The sequence below is a fragment of the Gadus chalcogrammus genome, chromosome 17, assembly GCF_026213295.1.
Source record: "Gadus chalcogrammus isolate NIFS_2021 chromosome 17, NIFS_Gcha_1.0, whole genome shotgun sequence".
NCBI lineage: Eukaryota > Metazoa > Chordata > Actinopteri > Gadiformes > Gadidae > Gadus > Gadus chalcogrammus.
The window spans coordinates 3505874-3525882 of record NC_079428.1 but is presented as its reverse complement, the minus strand read 5'-3'; the positions used below and the strand labels follow the sequence as shown (position 1 = coordinate 3525882).

Sequence of the window (20009 nt, the reverse complement as noted above, 5' to 3'; positions counted from 1 at the left end):
ACAACTGCTCTTACGGTGATTGGCTCATCGCGGGTTCATATTCTGAGCAGCTGCTGGCCAATCGGCTGGCCTCCCATTCTTTTTTTTTCTACCTCATTGTGTTCATGCACTGCTTTTCCATTCAGAGGGATCACAAGTGGAGGAAGTCCGATTTTCATTCTTCAATGAAACTTTCAATGGATGTTTTTCCCCAGCGGGGTCAGAGATTACATCTAGAGGAGTATGACAATGGAAACAACCTCAATATGAAGCCGCTTCCTTTGTACATCCCTCAATGCTCTTCTGGGGGAACAACATCATTGTTATCTCCCCCCACCGCACCCCACAGATCGCACCGTATATACCAGCGTCTTCTAAGGCCCCAGTGTCGACACCAGAAATAGAATTCAGTGACCAACAAACCACCGGGTGCCCGATATGTGAAGCACCCTCGTTGCCATCAGAGAGTTCCAAGTGGGCGATATCGCCGTGTGGGGGCCATGCTTCGATGCCGCTGCTGTATTTGCATACAAACGACCGGGTGTCAGAGTGTCTGCACGGACACAGGGTGACCACCGAGGGAAGATAAACATGGCGGTGCCCCGGAGACACCCAGGAGCGAAGACGCTGCTCAGAGAAAGAGAGAGGGCAGGAGTGAACGAGACAGGCGATGAATCAGAGGCTCAGAGTCGAGCCCAGAAGGGAGAGAGACACAGACACACAGAGAGAGAGAGAGACAGAGAGGGAGAGAGACACAGACACACAGAGAGAGAGAGAGAGACACAGACACACAGAGAGAGAGAGAGGGAGAGACAGAGGGAGGATGACAGAGACAGAGACACACAGAGAGAGAGAGAGGGAGAGACAGAGGGAGAGAGAGACAGAGGGAGAGAGGGAGAGAGGGAGAGAGAGAGAGAGAGAGAGAGAGAGAGAGAGAGAGACACAGCGAGATTGAGACAGAGACAGAGAGGGAGAGAGAAAGACAGAAAAAACAGAGAGGGACAGAAACAGAGAGAGACACTGAGATACAGAGAGCGACACACACAAGGAGAGAGAGAGAGAGAGAGAGAGATAAAGTGACAGAGAGAGAGAGAGGCAGGGCACCACCCCCACCACCACCACCACCACTGCGTGTCCCCACATCCAAGTCCAACCTCAAACCAGGGCTGCAACATGGGCGTCTAAAAATAACTAATAATTCTCCGTCTCTCTCCCCGTCGTTCAGCAAGGACCCTTTTTCACCCGACAACGACGACAACAACAAAACGGTGAACGCAGCTCCCACATCTTCATCACACACACAGGCGGACGAGATAGCCCTCCCCCCATTTACTTATTTTCCCCTTTTTGATGGTTTGCACGTCACACCCGTGACAGAGGGCATTGCTTGATGATGATCACCCCCCTCTACACCCCCCACCTTCAGTCAGAGGACCAATCACAGAGCGTCAACGTGCTATCCCGTTGGCAAGGTTTCAACGAGACACGTGTGTGTGTGTGTGAGCGCGCGTGTGTCTCTCTGGTGCACAGCGGCTCAGTGCGAGTCAAAAGCGTGCAGCACATGGGAGTAGGAAACTGGCCTGGGTGAAAACATCCCTCCGACAGCACACACACACACACACACAAACACAAGCCAACCACTGTACTGGAACCAAGCTACCATGCAAGACCTAAGAGAGTGAGAGAGACAGAGAGAGAAGGAACACACACACACACACACACACACACAGAGAAAGAAAGAAAGAGACACAAACACAGAAAGAAAGAAAGAGACACACACATACAAAGAAAGAGAGACACACACACACACGCAAAGACCAAAGAAGAGGGCAAAGAACACCGGTTGTGTGCAAGGCGAGACACTCCGTGTAAAAAGCAAAAAACCAAGCATCCATTTTTCCATGCAGACACTTACAGAGTGGAGGGTCAAACTTTGCTCCATGTAGGGTGCTGTGTCGCGCGCCTCGGGCTCTTCCTCAGCTCTGGTGCACGCGCCCGGCTAGAGTAAACGGGTCCATCCGCTGGGGCTCCGGAGCGTGCGTGTGTGTGTACGGTGTGCGTGTACGGTGTACGGTGTGTGTGTGTGTGTGTGTGTGTGTGTGTGTGTGTGTGTGTGTGTGTGTGTGTGTGTGTGTGTGTGTGTGTGTGTGTGTGTGTGTGTGTGTGTGTGTGTGTGCGCACGCGCGTGTGTGTATGGTGTGTGAGTGTAAAGAGTCCGTGTTTCGCAGCAAGGAGAGCGAGTGAGAGACCGAGTTGAGGGAGGAGAGAAAACGTGCAGAAAAGCTGAAAATCCCAACGGCTAATGGGAGTTCAAACGCTCCCTCTGCTGCCGCCTCCTCTTGTGCCCTCCCTCCCTCTCTCTCTCTTTGCTCCGATCTCGCTCTCTCTCTCTCTCCCTGCTTCAATCTCACTCTCGCCCTGCCTCTCTCTCTCTCTTTCTCTGCTCCAATCTTTCTCCCTCCCTCTCCCTCTCTCTGTTTGGTCAAGCTCTATCTCTACTTCAATCTTGCTCTCCTTCTCTCTGCCCCAATATCTCTCTAGCTCTCTCTCCCTGCTTGAATGTCTCTCTCTCTCTCTCTGCAACTCTCACAATGCTTAAATGTCTCTCTCTCTCTCTCTCTGCAACCCTCTCACAATGCTTAAATGTCTCTCTCTCTCTCTTCCCCTCTTTCTCTCGCTGCTTGCCTCCGTCTCTCACTCATTCTCTCTCTGCAACGCCCACAGAGCAACGGAAGATCTCTTAGCCCCAAGCATGCAATCAACACCAGAAGAGTTAACATAGCCACACCTGGGCGAGCGAGAGAGAGAGAGAGAGAGAGAGAGAGAGAGAGAGAGAGAGAGAGAGAGAGAGAGAGAGAGAGAGAGAGAGAGAGAGAGAGAGAGAGAGAGAGAGAGAGAGAGAGAGAGAGAGAGAGAGAGAGAGAGAGAGAGAGAGAGAGAGAGAGAGAGAGAGAGAGAGAGAGAGAGAGAGAGAATCGCAACCTATGTCAACAAACACAGGGAGCCCGAGAGCCTGCCAATGGCCTCGCAAGAAGTTATTGATGCGTTTGCACACACACACACACACACACACACACACACACACACACACACACACACACACACACACACACACACACACACACACACACACACACACACACACACACACACACACACACACACACACACACACACACACACCAGATCTTCTGATTGGTAGCCTGTGAAGCTGCAAGGATCGGGGGCATCCCCTCTCTGGTGAACAAGCTTGTCACAGAGTTTGTGGGGGGGGGGGGGGGGGGGGGGGGCAAGACAGGCCGAGAGCTAAACATCCCCCACATGCAACGGCCCACACGACATAAGAGGTAGGATGGGGGTGGGGGGGGAGGATCTGACGACGGACCACCAGCGCCGCTGTCAGTCGTCAATCAAGGGTTTTCCACGCTTTGTTCAAGAAAGCGACATTATTTGGGATGACAAACAAAACATTCTGGGGGTTTGCTCCCAGGGAAGGGACATCTGTTCCCAGACCTGTCTGTCGAGGATCACAACTGACAGCTGGGAACAGCGGGAGGTGAACCTGTTGCCCCTTGTTTGTTTGGCGTCTTCCTTTGTTTGTTTGTTGGTTTGTTTGTTTGTTTGTTTCTTGGATTCCTCGCGAGAGCCAGTGACGCACAACGGCAAACCGCAGATACACAGCGCCGCGGTGCGATTGTGTGAGCGAGCACGGACACGGACACACACACACACGCACCCAGACACACACACACAACGAGGTAACACCCAGTGGGGCCCACGTCCACGCAGGGTGGGGGAGACGGAGGGGAGGGTGGGGGAGACGCCGGAGGGGAGGGTGGGGGAGACGGAGAGAGGGCTGGCGGTGGGTGTTTGCTGCTTCCGAACGCGACAATGCTCGTGAACCCGGAGCGGTGTCTCACGCGCAGCTGTCCTGGAGCGAACCAGATGCTCCCGCTGACCGGATCAAAAGCGCATCGCGATCCAGCGAGGTGTTTTTCTGTTGGTTCCTCTTCACGACATAACCTCCCTCCCACCCACGCCACCGGACCAGCTCTGAGGCGGAGTGTGTCAGCCACAACTAGGGCTCCATCGATTCGTGACGGAAGGATTAGTTTGAGACGGTCAGGCAACATAATTGCCACGGTCAGTCGCGGGCATTGGCTCTACAAATCCCAACAAACACGTGAAACACAGTGGTATCAGGGAGAGCCAGAGAACACAAACAACACAAACATGACCCTTTGCTACGACCCACTTAGAAAACACAGCCAAAGGAAGGCAGGGACACGCAATTAACAATGACATTTCGACGTGAAGAAGGGCAATTCCTCACCATCTCACCCCTATTAGACACGGATACCGGTTGGCTATTAGTCAAGGCAAGGTCATCATCTGGCTCCCTGCTCTATGGTCGGGGTGGTGGAGGAGGAGGAGGAGGAGGAGGAGGAGGAGGAGGAGGAGGAGGAGGAGGAGGAGGAGGAGGAGGAGGAGGAGGAGGAGGAGGAGGAGGAGGAGGAGGAGGAGGTGGTGGTGGTGGTGATGCGGGGGGGGGGGGGGGGGGGGGCTTTCAGTAGTAGTGCGCTCTGTGATCTCGGAGTGCAAACCCCGGGGTGAAGCAGAGCCCTTGAAGTGAGAGCCGCTGGAGGAGAGGGGGAAAGGTGCGGATCGGATTGCCTTTGGCAGTGCTTAAACCCCCTCTGTTCACAGCTGTCTGAACGCTACGGTTCATCCACCAGCCACGGCTCTTGCCTGGGTAAATAATCCTGCTTGGATTTGGACACGGTCGTACTGTCGGCGACGGGGAGGGGGGGGCTACGTCATGAGGAGAGTCTCTGAGAAACGTGAGATGACCTCGGTATAACTGGAGTGGCCTCCACGCCAGAACGTCCGACTGCTTACCGGAGAGAGGGCCAGACGGACAGTTGGAAGCCAGCGCTTTGCGTGTTGCTAATTTTGCTAACTGTTATCGCGGCTTCCGAGATGAACCTCAGACGACGGGAAGGGAAAGTGAAACGTGCCTGCAGTTTCCATTTCATACGCACACTCTCGCGTTCACATTGGCCCACTCAAGCAGGGTGCTTTTTATCCAAATCGACTTCCCTGAGTGAGAACAATGAAGCATTTGCGATCAATACCGGAGCCGCGGCGAGAGAATCTAGGCTAAGTGTCTGTGCAACCAACTTTACGCAAACAGACCGAACTCTGCAGGTCTAACACATCGAGCACAAGAACACGGCTGTATCACACTTGATGTGCCAGACATTTTATTCAAGACACGTTTCTATGTGGGAGTTATGCATTGGTGCATTTTAGAACAAAGAACACCAGAGGAGGAAACAGCCTTCGAGAGGATGTGGACCAGATAGACTTCCACCACCACGGAAAGAAAATACTGCATTCCCACCGGTTCTGTCTCGCAGAAACTCAACCCGATGATGTCTTGCATGCGGTGGATCACGTGGTGCCCCGGCATTGGATTTTTCCACTTTTCGCTACTCCGTGATCAACGGTAACCTAGATACAACCACATGTTTGTGTTTTCCAACCTTCTCTACATGAGAGAGAGGCGACCTGACCAGTGGCCGTATCTTAAAGTGAGCCGGCCACTAACGCTCAATAAATGCCCACACCACCACAACACAAAGAGGCTCCTCGTATCTTATGTTCACACATGGACTAAGCCCCTCGGAGGGAAACCTAAGGCTGACATGAAAGATAGCAGGAGCACGGAAAAGATTAAGTGTTCATTCCGGAATACGATTATGTTAAAATAATAATTTTCCGGATTCAATTCCGAAAACATAGAAACGATGAATGCATAAATAATGTGAAAGCATGAAGTGAGGCCACATGCTCCCTTGGAAAATATGTGTGCGTGCGTGCGCGTGCGTGCGTGCGTGCGTGTGTGTGTGTGTCCATTCTAAACACGGAGCCTTGTGGCGGGCGAGTGTGTAATGTGTGTTCTGTGGGTGTGTCCGTTTGCGGCGGTGATTCATGCACGTCTCTGTACTTAATGGTTCTTGTGTTTTATAGCTGTATCCTTTGTGCATGCGTGTGTGTGCGTGCGTGTGTGCGTGCAGGCATGTGTGCATGTGCAAGATACATGCATGTTGTGGGCGGTTGTGTTTGTCGCATTAATCGGAATCTGAATGTCAATAACACGCATGTACTGTGCATGTGACTGATGGAGCGAGAGAGGGAGAGAGAGGGCGAACGCGAGGTTGAGATTAAGAGACCAAGACCGAGAGACCGAGAGAGCGACAGAGACGGTGGGAGAGATGAACAGAGACAGAGAGAGATGCGAAGGGAAAACAAACGACAGCCGAAAACAAAGAGAGAATCTGAGAGCCGATCATCAAAGGGGTGCCTGGAAGAATCCCATGGCAACCCCCCCGACATGAGAATATGTCGGCAGGCCATTCGGCGGCAGTGGAAGCACTCATTAGCGGGGACAAACACCCGGGGGGCCGGGGCCGTGGAGGTGGCCACAAAGAGCACTTTGTCGGACCAGGTCCGGCTGCCCCCGGCGCGGCAGAGGCAGGAGAAGAAGAAGAAGAAGAAAACGCAGGAGTCGAGTTCAAGGCGAAGGAAATGAAAAGGCTGGGAATGAGTAGAAAATGGAGGGGGTGGGGGGTGGAGGGGGTGTTGGCGTCTTGCCAGTGCACAGGACTAAGTTTCCTGTGGATTTGCCCAAGAGAACGGGGCAGAGAATCATGTCCGTCACTCAGCAACGAATGTATCGCATTGCGGTTTGACGTTCATTCATGAATCCACACAGACTGCTAATCAAGTAAATATAAAAGAGAACCAAAAAAAAAAAGACAAAAACCCAAACAATGTTCGACGTGCTTGAGGGAAGCAGTGTGCGTGGGGGGGGGGGGAGGCGGTCCCTAAACAAAACACATCGTAGCGTTTTCATCCGTGCAGGGAAATAAATGAGCCTGTATCGGAAGCGTTCAATATTTTTGAAAGCTTTTGAAAGGGATGTGAAAACAAAAACACAGCAGAGATGGACAGGCAGGCGCACACACACACACACACACACACACACACACACACACACACACACACACACACACACACACACACACACACACACACACACACACACACACACACACACACACACACACACACACACACACACAGTGTGTGCCTACCTCAAGGTCGTCCAGGGAGCGCGCCATGCTGAGCCGTTGTCCCGGGCGGCGCCCGGACGAACGGGCCCCCTTGCTCCACGACCTGGGGCCCTGAACACGGCGAGGGAGCAGGAGACACACACATCAACACCCCCGGATACAACAAGGACCGGCTCCCAGCAGGGAGCGCAGGATCCCACGTTCAGTATCACCTCTTCATTCCAGTTGCACCCGTGTTAATGTAGGATGATAACATCACGATATGAGGCAATTTCCTGTACTTGGTCTATGATAACATCCTCGCTGTACCGACGGTGGTACGTTGTTTCACCTCCTCCTGACAAATGTACTTATTGTAAGTCGCTTTAGATAAAAGCGTCTGCCAAGTGCCCTGAATGTAAATGTAAATCTTATGAAGCAATGATATTTCGGACCGTATTCCAGCCTTGTCTTAGCAAAGTTTTGTGTAATATGCAATCATAAAACTATTTTAACAACCGGGCAGATATTAAGAATCAGTTTACAGCAGTAGCAATAACAGGAACTTTTAAAACGTCATAATTTGACATAAAAATGGCAATTTGGCCAAGCCGTGTCCCAATGTGTTTCAGATCCCAAGATCAGACCGGGCATGGAGAAGAAGCAAAAGCAGCGAGGGCCTGTGGCTAATGGGAGGTTATGTCACACAGCCGGGACATGCCAGCCCCCCCCCGCCTCCCTGGGGTTCAAGTCAGACATGTCACCAAATGAGCCCACCGGAATTAGACACAGCCAGCCAGCCCAGTGCCGAGAGGAGAGAGAAACAAGGGGGGCCGGAGAGTCATTATATATGAATGGAACGAAAACCACAGAAGGATCCTCACACGTCTGTCTGTTCCTTCTCCTCCTATCCCTCCTCCGATCACGCTTCAGTGTTCATTACATTGGCCCTCGCCCCCTATTGAATTGCTCTGCGTCGTGCGTCGAGAATAGCTGAACCCAACGCTGGGAGCAGAGACGAGGAAGAATTGCGGGCAATTACGGCGTATGACATGGGCACTACCCTGTAATTTTCCTGGCTTCCTGCGCGAGATTGTCTTCTTTCTAATCTGACGCAGGGGAATTCATGCACACACACTATTACCCGCCACGGTGGATAGTCTAGGACACTGCTTTTTGTGTTTTGGTAGCCAGATTGAGAGGGGTTTTGAAGGACATCGGTTACTTGGAATTGAATAACACATATGCAAATTGAATGAGAGTGGATGGTATTTTTTTGGTGAACATACTTCTAAAGTGAATGTCTTTGTCTAGCACTTAAGGATTTGGTGTTCTTCAATTAGCATTGACCAGTTGAAGGTGAAGTGTTGTGCCAACTGCCAAGATTTGGACTAAAACTATTTTGAATATAAATTGAATCAGACCAATACAGCTTGACAGCGATTTTGTTCATTCTCGTAGCTCCAGAAGGAGCAAAGTATAGTAAAACAGGGACCTCTTGTGGACAACGAGAAGAACTACACTAGACTCTGCCCTTTTTTCATGACAATGACATCATTGACAGACAACAGGTGCCGTCTAGCGCTCGGTTCACGCCCCATGGTTCACACCCACGTATCCGAAAGTGACCGTTGAAACGATGCTATTGTATTTCACATTCCCTGCCAGCAGGAAACAGCCATGACACCCGGGCCGGTGTCTGGGAACTCACAGGGAGCATTTTATACTTCCTGGACTGGTGTGAATGTTTAACAAAACTTTAACACATGTGGTAACACAGAAGCTCATTTTATAGACTCACTACGCACAGTGAGTTGTAACACAATGCTATTAAACGGTCAGCATATAATATCCAGCAAAATGCATTGGTAACGTTATTTAACGACACGTGGTTATTTTAAAATGCGCTTCGTAAAATTTAAACCCCTAATCTAATTTATATCGATAAAAATGACTTTTAATCCGAGGCATGAAATGTATGCGTCAGTCGAGGGATATGATTTAAAGGTGCAGTATGTTGAATTCAGTGGCATCAAGTGGAAAGGGCAGAAATGGAATATAATATACAACGGTATGTTTTCATTTGTGTATAATCCTAGGGAGAGTCCTCTTCTACAGGGCCAACCATGTTTCTACAATAGCCGATTATGGACAAACAGATCTAGAGAGAACCTGTTTTTAATTCGTAGTCATAATCCGTATCTTACTTGTGAACCATAACCTATGGTTTTACAGACAAATTAATCAAATTTATAGATCTCTCAACCCGATCACTTGACACTTGGCTACTCGATGCCCTTGTAGACCACGACATAATTCTGGATCCCCTATTGGCAGCCTAACAGCCAGTACAGGCCTCAGGAGTCTGTGTTTCCAGAACTTTCTCTGGACTCTTGATATTGACTGAAATAACACTTTGATTTTCTTTTTTTCTTCCTTAACATTCTAAAAACGGTGTTATGAGGTCGCCCGCCTGTCTGACGACGCTGCTGTAAAGGAATTGTGGGTAATGGAGTTTATCTGCTGCATCGTCTCAGAGCAGATTTTGTTTTGTAATTTTATTTTGTCAGGGGGGGGGGGAATGAGTCGGATGCAATCTGCAACCTCATCGTTAGATGCCATCACATCCTACACACTCCACCTTTAAGAAGAAATACATAGAAAATATTGGTCTCCGTATGGATCTTCCATACTCTGTTTTCTTACTTTGTTGTGGCCTTCCTTCGCGTGTCTCGTGCTCTGTTCCAGGAACCTTTTGGTCCAGTCTTCTTTGGGAGGCAGCATCGCGCCGGGGTTTCCCAGACCATAGCCGTCCGTATTGATGTGGCTCATGGGCGGGGGCAGGAAGTTGGCGTTAATGCCGGCAAGGCTAACGCTGGAGGGCCAGACGTTAGCCGCCACCGTTGTTTTGGGCTCCGGGGCCCCGCCGTGTCCTTTGGGCCCCTTCTGCCTGGAGAACCACCTCTGGCTGTTCCTGAGCGGTCCCCGGAGAAAGTTCTGTTTCTTCCCCGGAGGCAGGGGAGGCGGCGGGGGCTTGAACTGGAACTCGAGCCTGGGGGGCGGGCCTCCGTAGAAGCCGCTCAGGGCGTCCGGCCCGGGCAGGGACTCGGTGAGGGGGAAGCCCTCGTCCAGCTGGCTGTCGGGATTACAGTGGAGGCTGGGGGTGGTCTGGGCCCGGCCCCGCGGGGCGAGCTCTTCATCCGCCGGGTAATCCCAGGGACAGCTGGGGAGGTGGACCCCCGCGTGGCTCCCACCCGGCGCCTCGGCCAATGGGGGGAAGTCCCGCTCCGTCCGCTCCTCGGGGGGCGAGGCGTTCCCGATGCCGCTGTCTCCGGTGCTGCTGGCGCTGCCCCCCTTGCCCGTGCCCCGGCCCTCCTCGTCCACGTCCTCGTCCTCGTCCTCCGCGGCCGGCGGCAGGGCCTCCGCGTCCAGCCGGACCCGGATCCGCTCCACCGCCTCCCCCATGTCGCCGTACAGCACCGACACAAAGTGGAGCACCTCCTGGGGGGCCGGGGGGAACTCCAGGCAGCCCGCCGCGTCGGGATCCGGGGTGCAGCGGAACCCGAAGCGCCCGGCGATCGCCATGTGGTCCCGGTGGCAGCCCAGCTCCGGGTCGACGAAGAAGACGTGGCAGGACGCCCGGAGGGGGCCCTCCTGGGGGGGCCGGACGTCGGAGACGTGCGCCGTGGTGACCAGGCAGAAGAAGCGGCCGTCCTCGGCGCAGACGGCGCCCAGCAGCAGGTTCTCGGCGGGGAACGCCGCCAGCACCGCCCCGGCGTCGTCGCAGAGCCGCACGCAGTCGAACATGACCTTCATCAGCACCAGCGTGTGGGTGTCCTGCTCCGTGCCCAGCTGGCGGATGCACTGGCGGATGGCCTCCAGGCAGGACTCCTCCGACTCCACGTGGCTCAGGAGGAGCTCCGTGGAGCTCAGGTAGCCCACCACCATGGTCATGTTCAGGAGGCTCCAGTCCGCGCCGGCCTCCTCGGGGTCGCTGCAGACCGAGTCCCCGTCCTCCGTGCCCTCCTCCTGGGGCCGCTCCACCAGGGAGTCCAACCGCTGGGCCCAGCGCGACAAGTCGGGCTCCGACACCGGCCGCGGCTTGGTCTCGCCCGGGCTACACACCGACGGAGGGGCCGGGTCATCCGAAAGGGCGCGGAACACACCGGCCTTTCGGTACAGATCCTTTCCATCGCATTCGTCCTCGTCGATGGCGGGCGTCCCCGGGCTCCGCCCTTCCGCCAGCACGGCCAATCGCAGGGGGCCGTTGCAGCAGGTGCCAATCAACTGAACCACGGTCTCGTGGGGGAGGTGGGAAACGTCGGCGCCGTTGACGGCCATGAGGCGGTCTCCTTGCTTCAGGCCCACCTGCGCGCCGGGGCCACCCTCCAGGATGGCACTGAGCAGGCAGGGGCCCTGGCCCGTCACCGTGAAGCCGTAGCCGGCGCGACCGCGTACGACCTCCAAGTGTCTGACGTCCCCCGGGGGGGGATTAAGTTCGAGGTCGAGACGCCGGCGCACGCCTTCAGGCTGCCCCATGATCCTCATCAGTGTTGTGCGTTTCCCGTGGGAACCGCGACACTTGTGTTTGTTTGGTTTGAGTGCCAACACTGAGGTGCTGTTGTCATCCTGAGTGTACACAAAGAGACACAGGGTTTGATTTCGATTTAAACAACGACTCATCATTGAGAATACTTTTTATCATGCTTTTTCTTATTTTAACCAAAATAAGACAATAAATTCCAATGTTTGGCAAATTTTCTTTGCCCAGGCATCGTTTTATTTTTTGACCAAGGAGTGACAAGGTAATTCTAAAACAGACAGATTGCATTTAATCGAATCCCCCCCCCTCCACCCACACAACCCGTCCCCCACAACACTGCCAGCTGGACTCGCCTCCTCAAGAACAGTTCAATCACAGACCCCCAAACCCCCCTTCCTCCGCCTGTTCAGAATGACGTAAACACCACCCACTTTAGTGCACTGATTTCTTTATTTAACTCATTTTGAAATATTGTTTTGACTTCAGGCACGCGTTGTGTGAAGCGGTGGCCTCGGACTTTAACCGGGTCACCGAGCAGGAGGTTCACACAAGTTTAAAGTTGGTAAAAATCAAACCACAAAATCACAGCATAGCGGCTGCTTCACAAGAGTCACATTGCGGAGTAAAATTACCTATTCAGCTCCTCTGGAGTTTGGTCCAACTTTCCAAGAGGTATCCGAGTGCCCTTACAACGACGGGAACCTACACGTGTACATTTGTTTGCATCAAAACTTCAAAGATTCCCTTTTTTTTCACCAAGTATCCCCCCTCGGTGTGGAAGTGCATATGGACCGAGCGACACCCCCTCCATTGACTGCTGGGATTACAAAGCGTCTTTCATAGTAACCATGACACCGTAACGTCTACGGGCCACGTGACACGTCCTTGAGCCAATCGGGGCGTTTGTCCTGCTCAATATTCAAATGTTTGAAATGATCCCATTGGCTGTGAGTTATCGGGGACTGACAGTTTGAAACGTGGTGTTATGCGGATTACGAATACAATGGCCTGGGAACGCACACTATGGCCTGGGTAAACATTAGGAATTGTGACTAAGTTAATTGAATATGTTAATCGTGTGGTTACATTGTTTTGTTGCAAAGTGTAGTACTACAAATAATACACAACAAAACATAAGGAAGTTACATTTTACACAAGTGTATTCATTAGGGTTAGAAAAAAAAAAGAATCCTTCCTTTTCCAATACAGTTGTATTTGGCAGTGCAGAGGTACATCGGATAACTACCTGACTTTATTCTAACAACTATATATTCTATCATTGGCTTTGTTGAATGAAATGCACTGACATGACTTTGTTCCACTCGTTAACAATGCACCTGGTCAAAGGGTAGTAACGGCTCTAGGCACTGCGTTACAGAACCCGTAACACACCTTCAAAGATCCTATTGTGTTAACACCAGCCACAGATTCACTTCATAATCGGTCATAAGATAGAAGGACAGTAGACAGTGGTGACTCAATGATTTATTGGCTTAACATCGCATAAAACGGAGCATATAGTAATATTCGGCATGGCATATCATGTTCATGCTAATAAATCCTCTCAGAAATGCAGTGAATGAACAATACAATGAATGAACAAGTAGGTTATGGGTGGATATTTAAATGTTATAGCAAGATCTCTGTTGATAAAATAAACATGTAGCTTTTGCCAGAGTCACCTCTATGTCGACCACAGGGCTTTCAAGTTTTGAACTGAGTTCAGAGTGAGATTTTTTGGGGGGAGGCACATATATTAACATTTGACTGCATACAAATGTGTCCACAGACATGGTGACTAATGTATGATAGTAAGCATTATTGGCCCTTAACACTAATATATTCAGAAACAACACTGTCTCAAAAGGCTATTGGCTTAAGCAACACCAGTAGAGGCATATACTTTCTCCTGAACTTTTAAACGTTGCAAACGTGCAAAAACATAATTATATATTTATGAGGCATTCGGTCCAATGCTTAAAATATATCTGTGGCATTCAGTAGGCCAAAGTGGTGTGGTATAGTGTGTAAAGTAAGTGTTTCTTTCTGTTCAATAGATAGAACTTTATCAATCCCCTGTACGAGCAATTTGTTAATGTGTGTCCCTATAAAACCATAATGGTAAAAAAATAAATACAAAACATGACGGTAACTAAGTAAGTCAAACCGTCCAATCTGAAGGCTCTACTTAACCACTTCCACCAATGCAAAGCGAACAGAACTGAGTAGGGGAGGGCGTAGCCTAACTAGTTTGTGAACGACCCAGAGAAACGCAACGCAAATTCAATGTGAATGTGAACATGTGTGAGGCTTTAACCTTCCTGTCGTGTTCGGGTCAAATCGGACCGATTTCCATTTCAATCAATCATAAATATTGTGTTTTACATTTATTTGTCTCGAGGGCTTATGATATCCTCCACACTAGGCATTTGAACATATACATACATATACATATACATGCATGTTGTGTTGGACATGACAGCCGGTCTCAAGGGACATAACATCACATGTGATAACTTTTTCACATCACATGGGCTTGGTCAGGAGCGCCTGAAAAGAAAGCTCACCATGGTGGGGACAGTGAGGAAGAACAAGCCTCAACTTCCCCCTGCACTGGTTTCGACTAGAGGGAGAAATGCACTCTCATCCAAATTTGCTTTCACTTACACAGTCTTGTGTCATATTTGCCCAAGAAAAATAAGAATCTCATCCTGATGAGCACTCTACACAAAGACGACGCTGTCAGCGAAGCAGAGCACAGGAAACCCCAGATCCTCCTGGACTACAACAGAAACAAAGGAGGCGTTGACTGCCTTGATAAGGTAATGTATATTTTCATCTGTCATTCATTTGATTTACTTGTATTCATGTAAAACATTTTTTATAAGACAGATTCAATATTGTTTGAAATCTAGCCATTGTTTCTTTCATTGCAGCTTACTGGTACATACACCTGCAAGTGAATGACAGCTCGTTGGCCTGTGGCAGTGTTCCACAACATCCTTGATGGGTCTGCATGTAATGCATACGTGGTGTGGACAGCGATCGACCCAGCCTGGAATCAGGGGAAATGTTTCAAGAGGAGACTCTTCCTGGCAGAGCTTGGGAAAGCTTTAGTGACTCCTCTAATTCAACGTCGCCAGCACCTTCCCAGCACACCAGCCCATGGCAGTCTGGTGAGGAGTCTGCAAGCCCCAGCCACTGCCCTGGCCGCTCTCCCCCCAAAACAGGGGCAGAAACGGAAGAGATGCGAGCTCTGTGCCCCTAGAGACAATGAGACAAGTCTTACATGCTTCAAATGTGATGCATACGTTTGCAAGGCACACTGCGACCTGATTGCAAAATGCCACTCCGGGAGGCAGGGAACATAACACCTGTGTTTCAACACACGCACACATGTGGTCCACACACATGTGGTCCACACACATGTGGTCCCGTATCATGTTAGACATGGTACACGTGCATAAGGTGAGAGATCAAATAAATGGACATCAAAATGCACCCTTTGCTCAACGTCTAGACTTGGGCTGGGTGATTATAGCTGAAGTGTGCCTTGACAACGCCCACAAACCAACCCTGAGCGTCTTCAGAACACAGGTGCTACAGAATGGACGTCCGTCACTCCTCACTCCATGCGACAACAGCATCAGCGTGAAGGAAAAACTGTGCTACGGTGGGGAGGCCAGGTATGGCCACCCCACACACACACTGAAGCCTGTGCCAGCTGAGGAACAGCTCGGGCTGACTGTTTTCCAGCGAACGTACAGTGACAACAAGTGCGCCATGTCCTTTGAAGATGAACTCTTTTTGAAAACTCTGGAGAAAGAAATTGAGCAAGATGAAAAGAACAACTGGGTAGCTCCCCTACCATTCAAGTCACCTCGTCCTCTGCTCCCAAGCAACAGAGAGCAAGCGCTGTCCCGTCTCAGCTCTCTACGGCGCACTCGGAGCAGAAACGCTGAGATGAGGCAGCAGTTCTCCTCCTTCGTGGGAAAGCTGTTAGAAAACCAGCACGCATTTAAAGCATGGCATCAGTGTAGCAGGCCTCACACTCCTGAAGAACTCGCAGCAGCGAGGAGACTCATAGTAGAGACTGTTCAAAGAGACTCGTTTTCCAGGCGAACGTGCTGCTCTTCAAGCAAAGAGAGAAATTCCCAATTCAAGTCTGCTCCCGACCCTTTACCCCTACATCAGTGACGGCCTGCTGAGGGTAGGAGGGCGTCTCAGATATTCCTCCCTGGAATCAGAGGTAAAACCTCCCATTATTCCCTCCAAAAATAGCCATGTCACTAAACTGCTTGTGGAACACCATCATATACAAGTGAAGCACACGGGGCGACAGTTCACAGAGGGGACCATCAGAGCGGCTGGACTGTGGATTGTCGCTAGCAAAAGGCTGGTCAGCTCTATCCTCCATCACTGTGTGACGTGCCGTAAGCTTAGAGGGAAACTGGGAGTGCAAAAGATGGCTGACCTCCCTCCAGAGCGGCTCGACACCTCTCCAGCCTTCAGCTACGTGGGGCTGGACGTATTTAGACCAGTGGTGACCCGACGCACCAATCAGGGGGAGTGTTCTGCCCTCAGAATAGTATTCATGTTCTGCCCTCAGAATAGTATTCATGTTCAAACTTCAATGCACTTAAATGATTTAATGAATGTAGGAATATTTACATGATGAGAACCGGACTGTGTTTGCTATATCTGAGTTTGGCTTGCTGTTAAACTGCGAAAACGTAGAGAGATACCTAACATGCAGGGAGAACAGTACACACACACACACACACACACACACACACACACACACACACACACACACACACACACACACACACACACACACACACACACACACACACACACACACACACACACACGATGTGTCCATGTTGATGTTATGTGAATTTGGTCTCTGTTTTGATTTTTCTGTCTTTTTTTTACAATAAATGTTAATTTTGGAATACAACTTTCAATTTCTGTGTCTATTCACTGCAGTTACTCATGTAAACCACTAGTCTGAGACATTGTTTACAGATTTAAAGGGAGTTCAATAAAATGTAGTAATGATCATTGTTTTTTTTGTTATTGTAAGTGCAGTTAAAACAGGCCGGTCGAATTTGACCGGGAGCACCAAAGTAAGGGGGGAGAAACGAACACGACACAAAGGTTAATAAAATCCCGGACGATTTTGAAATTCCGCCACACATTTTTTTTAAAAGTGCCTCAAAAATAGGGCATGTCCGGGCAAAAGAGGACGTCTGGTTACCCTACGTACGGGAAACCCATTTGATTCCTACCTGTTCAACTGTTTAATAGCGGCCCAAATTGGTGGGCGCTATCCTGGTAATTTCTCTGCGTGAGAAATACGAAGTGTGGCGTGTGAGCGTGGGCATGTGTTTAACGCCGAATGCGTGAGACTTGAGAGCCCTGTGTCCATAACCTTCCTTTATATAACATACACTTTTCAATATAGAACAATTGTGTTAAAAAAAATAAAAATACTATTTTACTCTACAAAAACAGAATGTTTTGAACGAAACCATCCATGTCTATATACAATATTGACTGAAATCATGAGCTGAAATAGTTGCATGAAGATTTCAAGGACGGTATAATGGTTTTGGTTTCCCACCCTATTCTGGCACAAACGCAAAAATAAAAAAATATAGTTGGCTAGTCAGCAGCCTGTACATTCAATCAAAGACTATCTTCAGCATGACACGGGGACAAATGATCAATGGACTGCCTCCAAAAGGCCCCACCTCTCCATACCGGCTCATCATTCCCATGCATCTATAAATATCTACAAGAGAACACCCTGCGACGTCCGTCCGTCAAACCTCTTCCAGGACCTTCCGTCGTCACACCGGGGGGGGAGGGCTGTCTCGCGTCTCACGGCTTCCCCAGTTCTTGGGCCCCGCCCTGGGCCCACGGTGTGGCCGAGCCCGGGAGGGTGGGCTGCACCAGCTTCTCCAGCAGGTTCATCATGCGTTCCTGGAGCTGCAGCGTCTGGATCTGGAGGAAGTTCTGCTGCTGCAGAGCGCGGCGCACCTCCCTACTGCTCTCCTCCATGGAGCGACTCATCCTACGCTGCTCCTGGAGCATGGCCCTCATCAGACGCAGCTTCTTCCTCTTCATGGACACCAGCTTCCTGTCCGCACGCTTTCTCTTCCCCGGACGGGAGCTGCAGGGAGACATGGGGTTTTGAGTTTAATGGATACGCTTGTTTTACCTGAAAGTAATGTGTGTGAAGGTTAAACATAGGGTAGGCCGTTTGTTTTTTGGGTTTCTTTTTTTTGTCAAAATATGGTTGACACCCTGACGGCAGTCAACAAATCAAATGCTCTGACAAAGAAAAAGAGAAAAAACCTGAAGGTCTGGGTTTTTTTTGGTTGGATACTTTCAAAACAAGTTTAGTCTGACTGGTTTGTCCCCAAATATCGACCCTAGCTTGAGTTGTGGATATGCAAGAAAGTAATGATTGGCTGGAACTGGACCTTTTGGTTGGAGTTTTGTTTGTCCCATATTCAACATGACAGAGGCAAAATTGTTCTAACATGCTTAGAACGCGAAGACCGACGCGGGTTTACATGCAGGTAGAAACCGGACTATGATCGAGTTATCTCGGTGTTCTTATACGATCTCGCTTGTCCGTTCATGTACCGATTTCGGTCCGAAGTAGATTTGGTAAAGGTCTTTACATGCATTTTAAAAGTCTGGTTGAGGTCTTATTCCTTTCTTTATCCGATAATGACTCTGCGTGCAAACTCACTGAGTGACATCACCTGTAGTATGTCCCAATTGTATGCATACTGTGTGCAACCGTAAGTACTTTGTAAGGGTAACTGCAGAAAAAATAATGAGATTTGGAATGCAGTCTGGGGCTGCTTGAGGCTGCACACACAGGTTGAACCAACCATCCCGACCACACACACACACGGAAGATGGCTGACACGAAAGCTCACCTAACCCTAACATCTTCTCTATGTATCATGTAGTCATAACTCTGCATTAAACTGATTGACACATCCACAACCTGTGTCCTTAAATCGGGGAGGCCCAGTAAAAGCGGGTCGCATGGACATTGCTACAGTGTGGTACCGCTTTGACCACAGGGGGCGCTATACCTCACGGCCTAAACCTAAACGGGCCAATACGTGCACACTCCCTTCACCAACTCGCCTGGAGTCCAGTGACTGGACGCTGTCCGAGCTCAGCGAGTCGATCACTTCCTGTTTCATCTCCATCTCGTCGGAGGAGCCGGTGTACTCCGGCAGGAAGCCTATGAGGCCCCCGGCTGCCCCACTGCGCGTCGCGGGCCCCTGGCCAATCAGGCCCTCCGAGGACTTGGTGGAGGAGGTGGAGGGCCCGCCCCCGGCTGCCGCGTGGAACTCGAAGGAGCTGAGCCGTCCGTTATCCGGCGGCTTGGACAGGATGGTCTCGATGGCCTTGAAGTAGGGCCAATCCGGGGCCTCGCTGGCCTCCTCGCTGTTGCATTTGAGTCTCCTAGAGAGCGATAGGAGATAAGAGGAGGGTGGGGTCACGACCAATGTTATGGTGAACGGTGGAATTCAGTGAACGGCCTTCAGAACAGGGAGGGAGAGGCACTGAGAGGGCCTCATGCTGGACCCTATCAGGGTTTAAACCTAAGCACACAATCTGAACGAACCAAACCCCCCGGGTTACCTGTACTGGAAGGACATGTTGGTGATCTTCATCTTGATCTCCTCCTTGTGGCGCAGTTCGCCGGTCAGCTCCAGGAACCTCTGGGACATCTTCTCGTACACCTTGGCGTTCCTCTTGCTCAACTTCAGTTCGTTGTGATGCTCCTCCCACACGAAGAGCAAGGCCTTCATCTCGCCGTCGGTCCAGTTGCGGGCCCGCCTGTGCTTCTCACTGTGGCCGGGCAGAAGGTAGCTGAAATTGTCCTCTGAAGCCATTGTTAAAAACAGCCTGTTTTCCAACCTATTGCACAGAACAGTCTTTAGAGTGTGTGAGGGTAAAAAGCCCTTTTGCCTTGCTGAGATCTCTCTCTAGACTTAACAGTGAGCAGCCCTGTGCATTAACACACAGTCACCGCCACCTAACCGTCTCCTTTCCCCCACACAGCTTAGCTGAAAGAGCCCTCAAAATGGGGCCTAAGGCAGGAGAGAGATCCGGTTAAAAGCTTTTAGTAGAGGGGGGGGGGGGGTTCGTCACAAGTTGCCCTGGCAACGGTGAAAGGGGCCCTCTGTTTTCCCTCCCTTTTTCCCTCCCTGGCCACTCCCACCAGCGCTTTTTCTCGCGCGGACTCCGCTGGCTCCACAAAAAGCTTTTAGCTGAAAGGCTGCAGTGAGAGAGCGCGAGAGGCTGCTGACAGCTTTGAAATATAA

General features: G+C 50.7%; 2 protein-coding genes across 3 annotated transcripts in view; both read right to left on the bottom strand.

The window, feature by feature from the left end:
- The window catches only part of LOC130370056 (regulator of G-protein signaling 12-like), a 35142-nt gene extending 22701 nt beyond the window's left edge, over positions 1–12441 (bottom strand). For both annotated transcript variants that reach the window (XM_056575697.1, XM_056575698.1), the window contains exons 1-3: positions 12273–12441; positions 9804–11726; positions 7140–7229 (exon numbers count right to left, since the gene is read on the bottom strand). In XM_056575697.1, coding sequence (XP_056431672.1) covers positions 7140–7229; positions 9804–11645 — 1932 coding nt within the window. In that variant the 5' untranslated portion in view covers positions 11646–11726; positions 12273–12441. The remainder of the gene's footprint in view (positions 1–7139; positions 7230–9803; positions 11727–12272) is intronic.
- A 1673-nt stretch (positions 12442–14114) lies between these two features.
- On the bottom strand, positions 14115–19756 carry msantd1 (Myb/SANT-like DNA-binding domain containing 1). The gene is made up of 3 exons (XM_056575855.1): positions 19324–19756; positions 18820–19143; positions 14115–17821 (listed from the first exon to the last, which is right to left on the bottom strand). Exons 1-3 carry the CDS (start codon positions 19575–19577, stop codon positions 17530–17532), a joined length of 870 nt encoding a protein of 289 aa, XP_056431830.1. The 5' UTR covers positions 19578–19756; the 3' UTR covers positions 14115–17529.
- Between the last annotated feature and the right edge of the window lie 253 nt (positions 19757–20009).

Coding starts and splice junctions, on each gene's coding strand:
- msantd1 (XM_056575855.1), bottom strand. CDS start 19,577: ATGGCTTCAGAGGACAATTTCAGCTACCTTCTGCCCGGCCACAGTGAG. Junction 19,144..19,323: donor AACATGTCCTTCCAGTACAG/GTAACCCGGGGG, acceptor ATCGCTCTCTAG/GAGACTCAAATGCAACAGCG. Junction 17,822..18,819: donor GTCCAGTCACTGGACTCCAG/GCGAGTTGGTGA, acceptor GTCTCCCTGCAG/CTCCCGTCCGGGGAAGAGAA.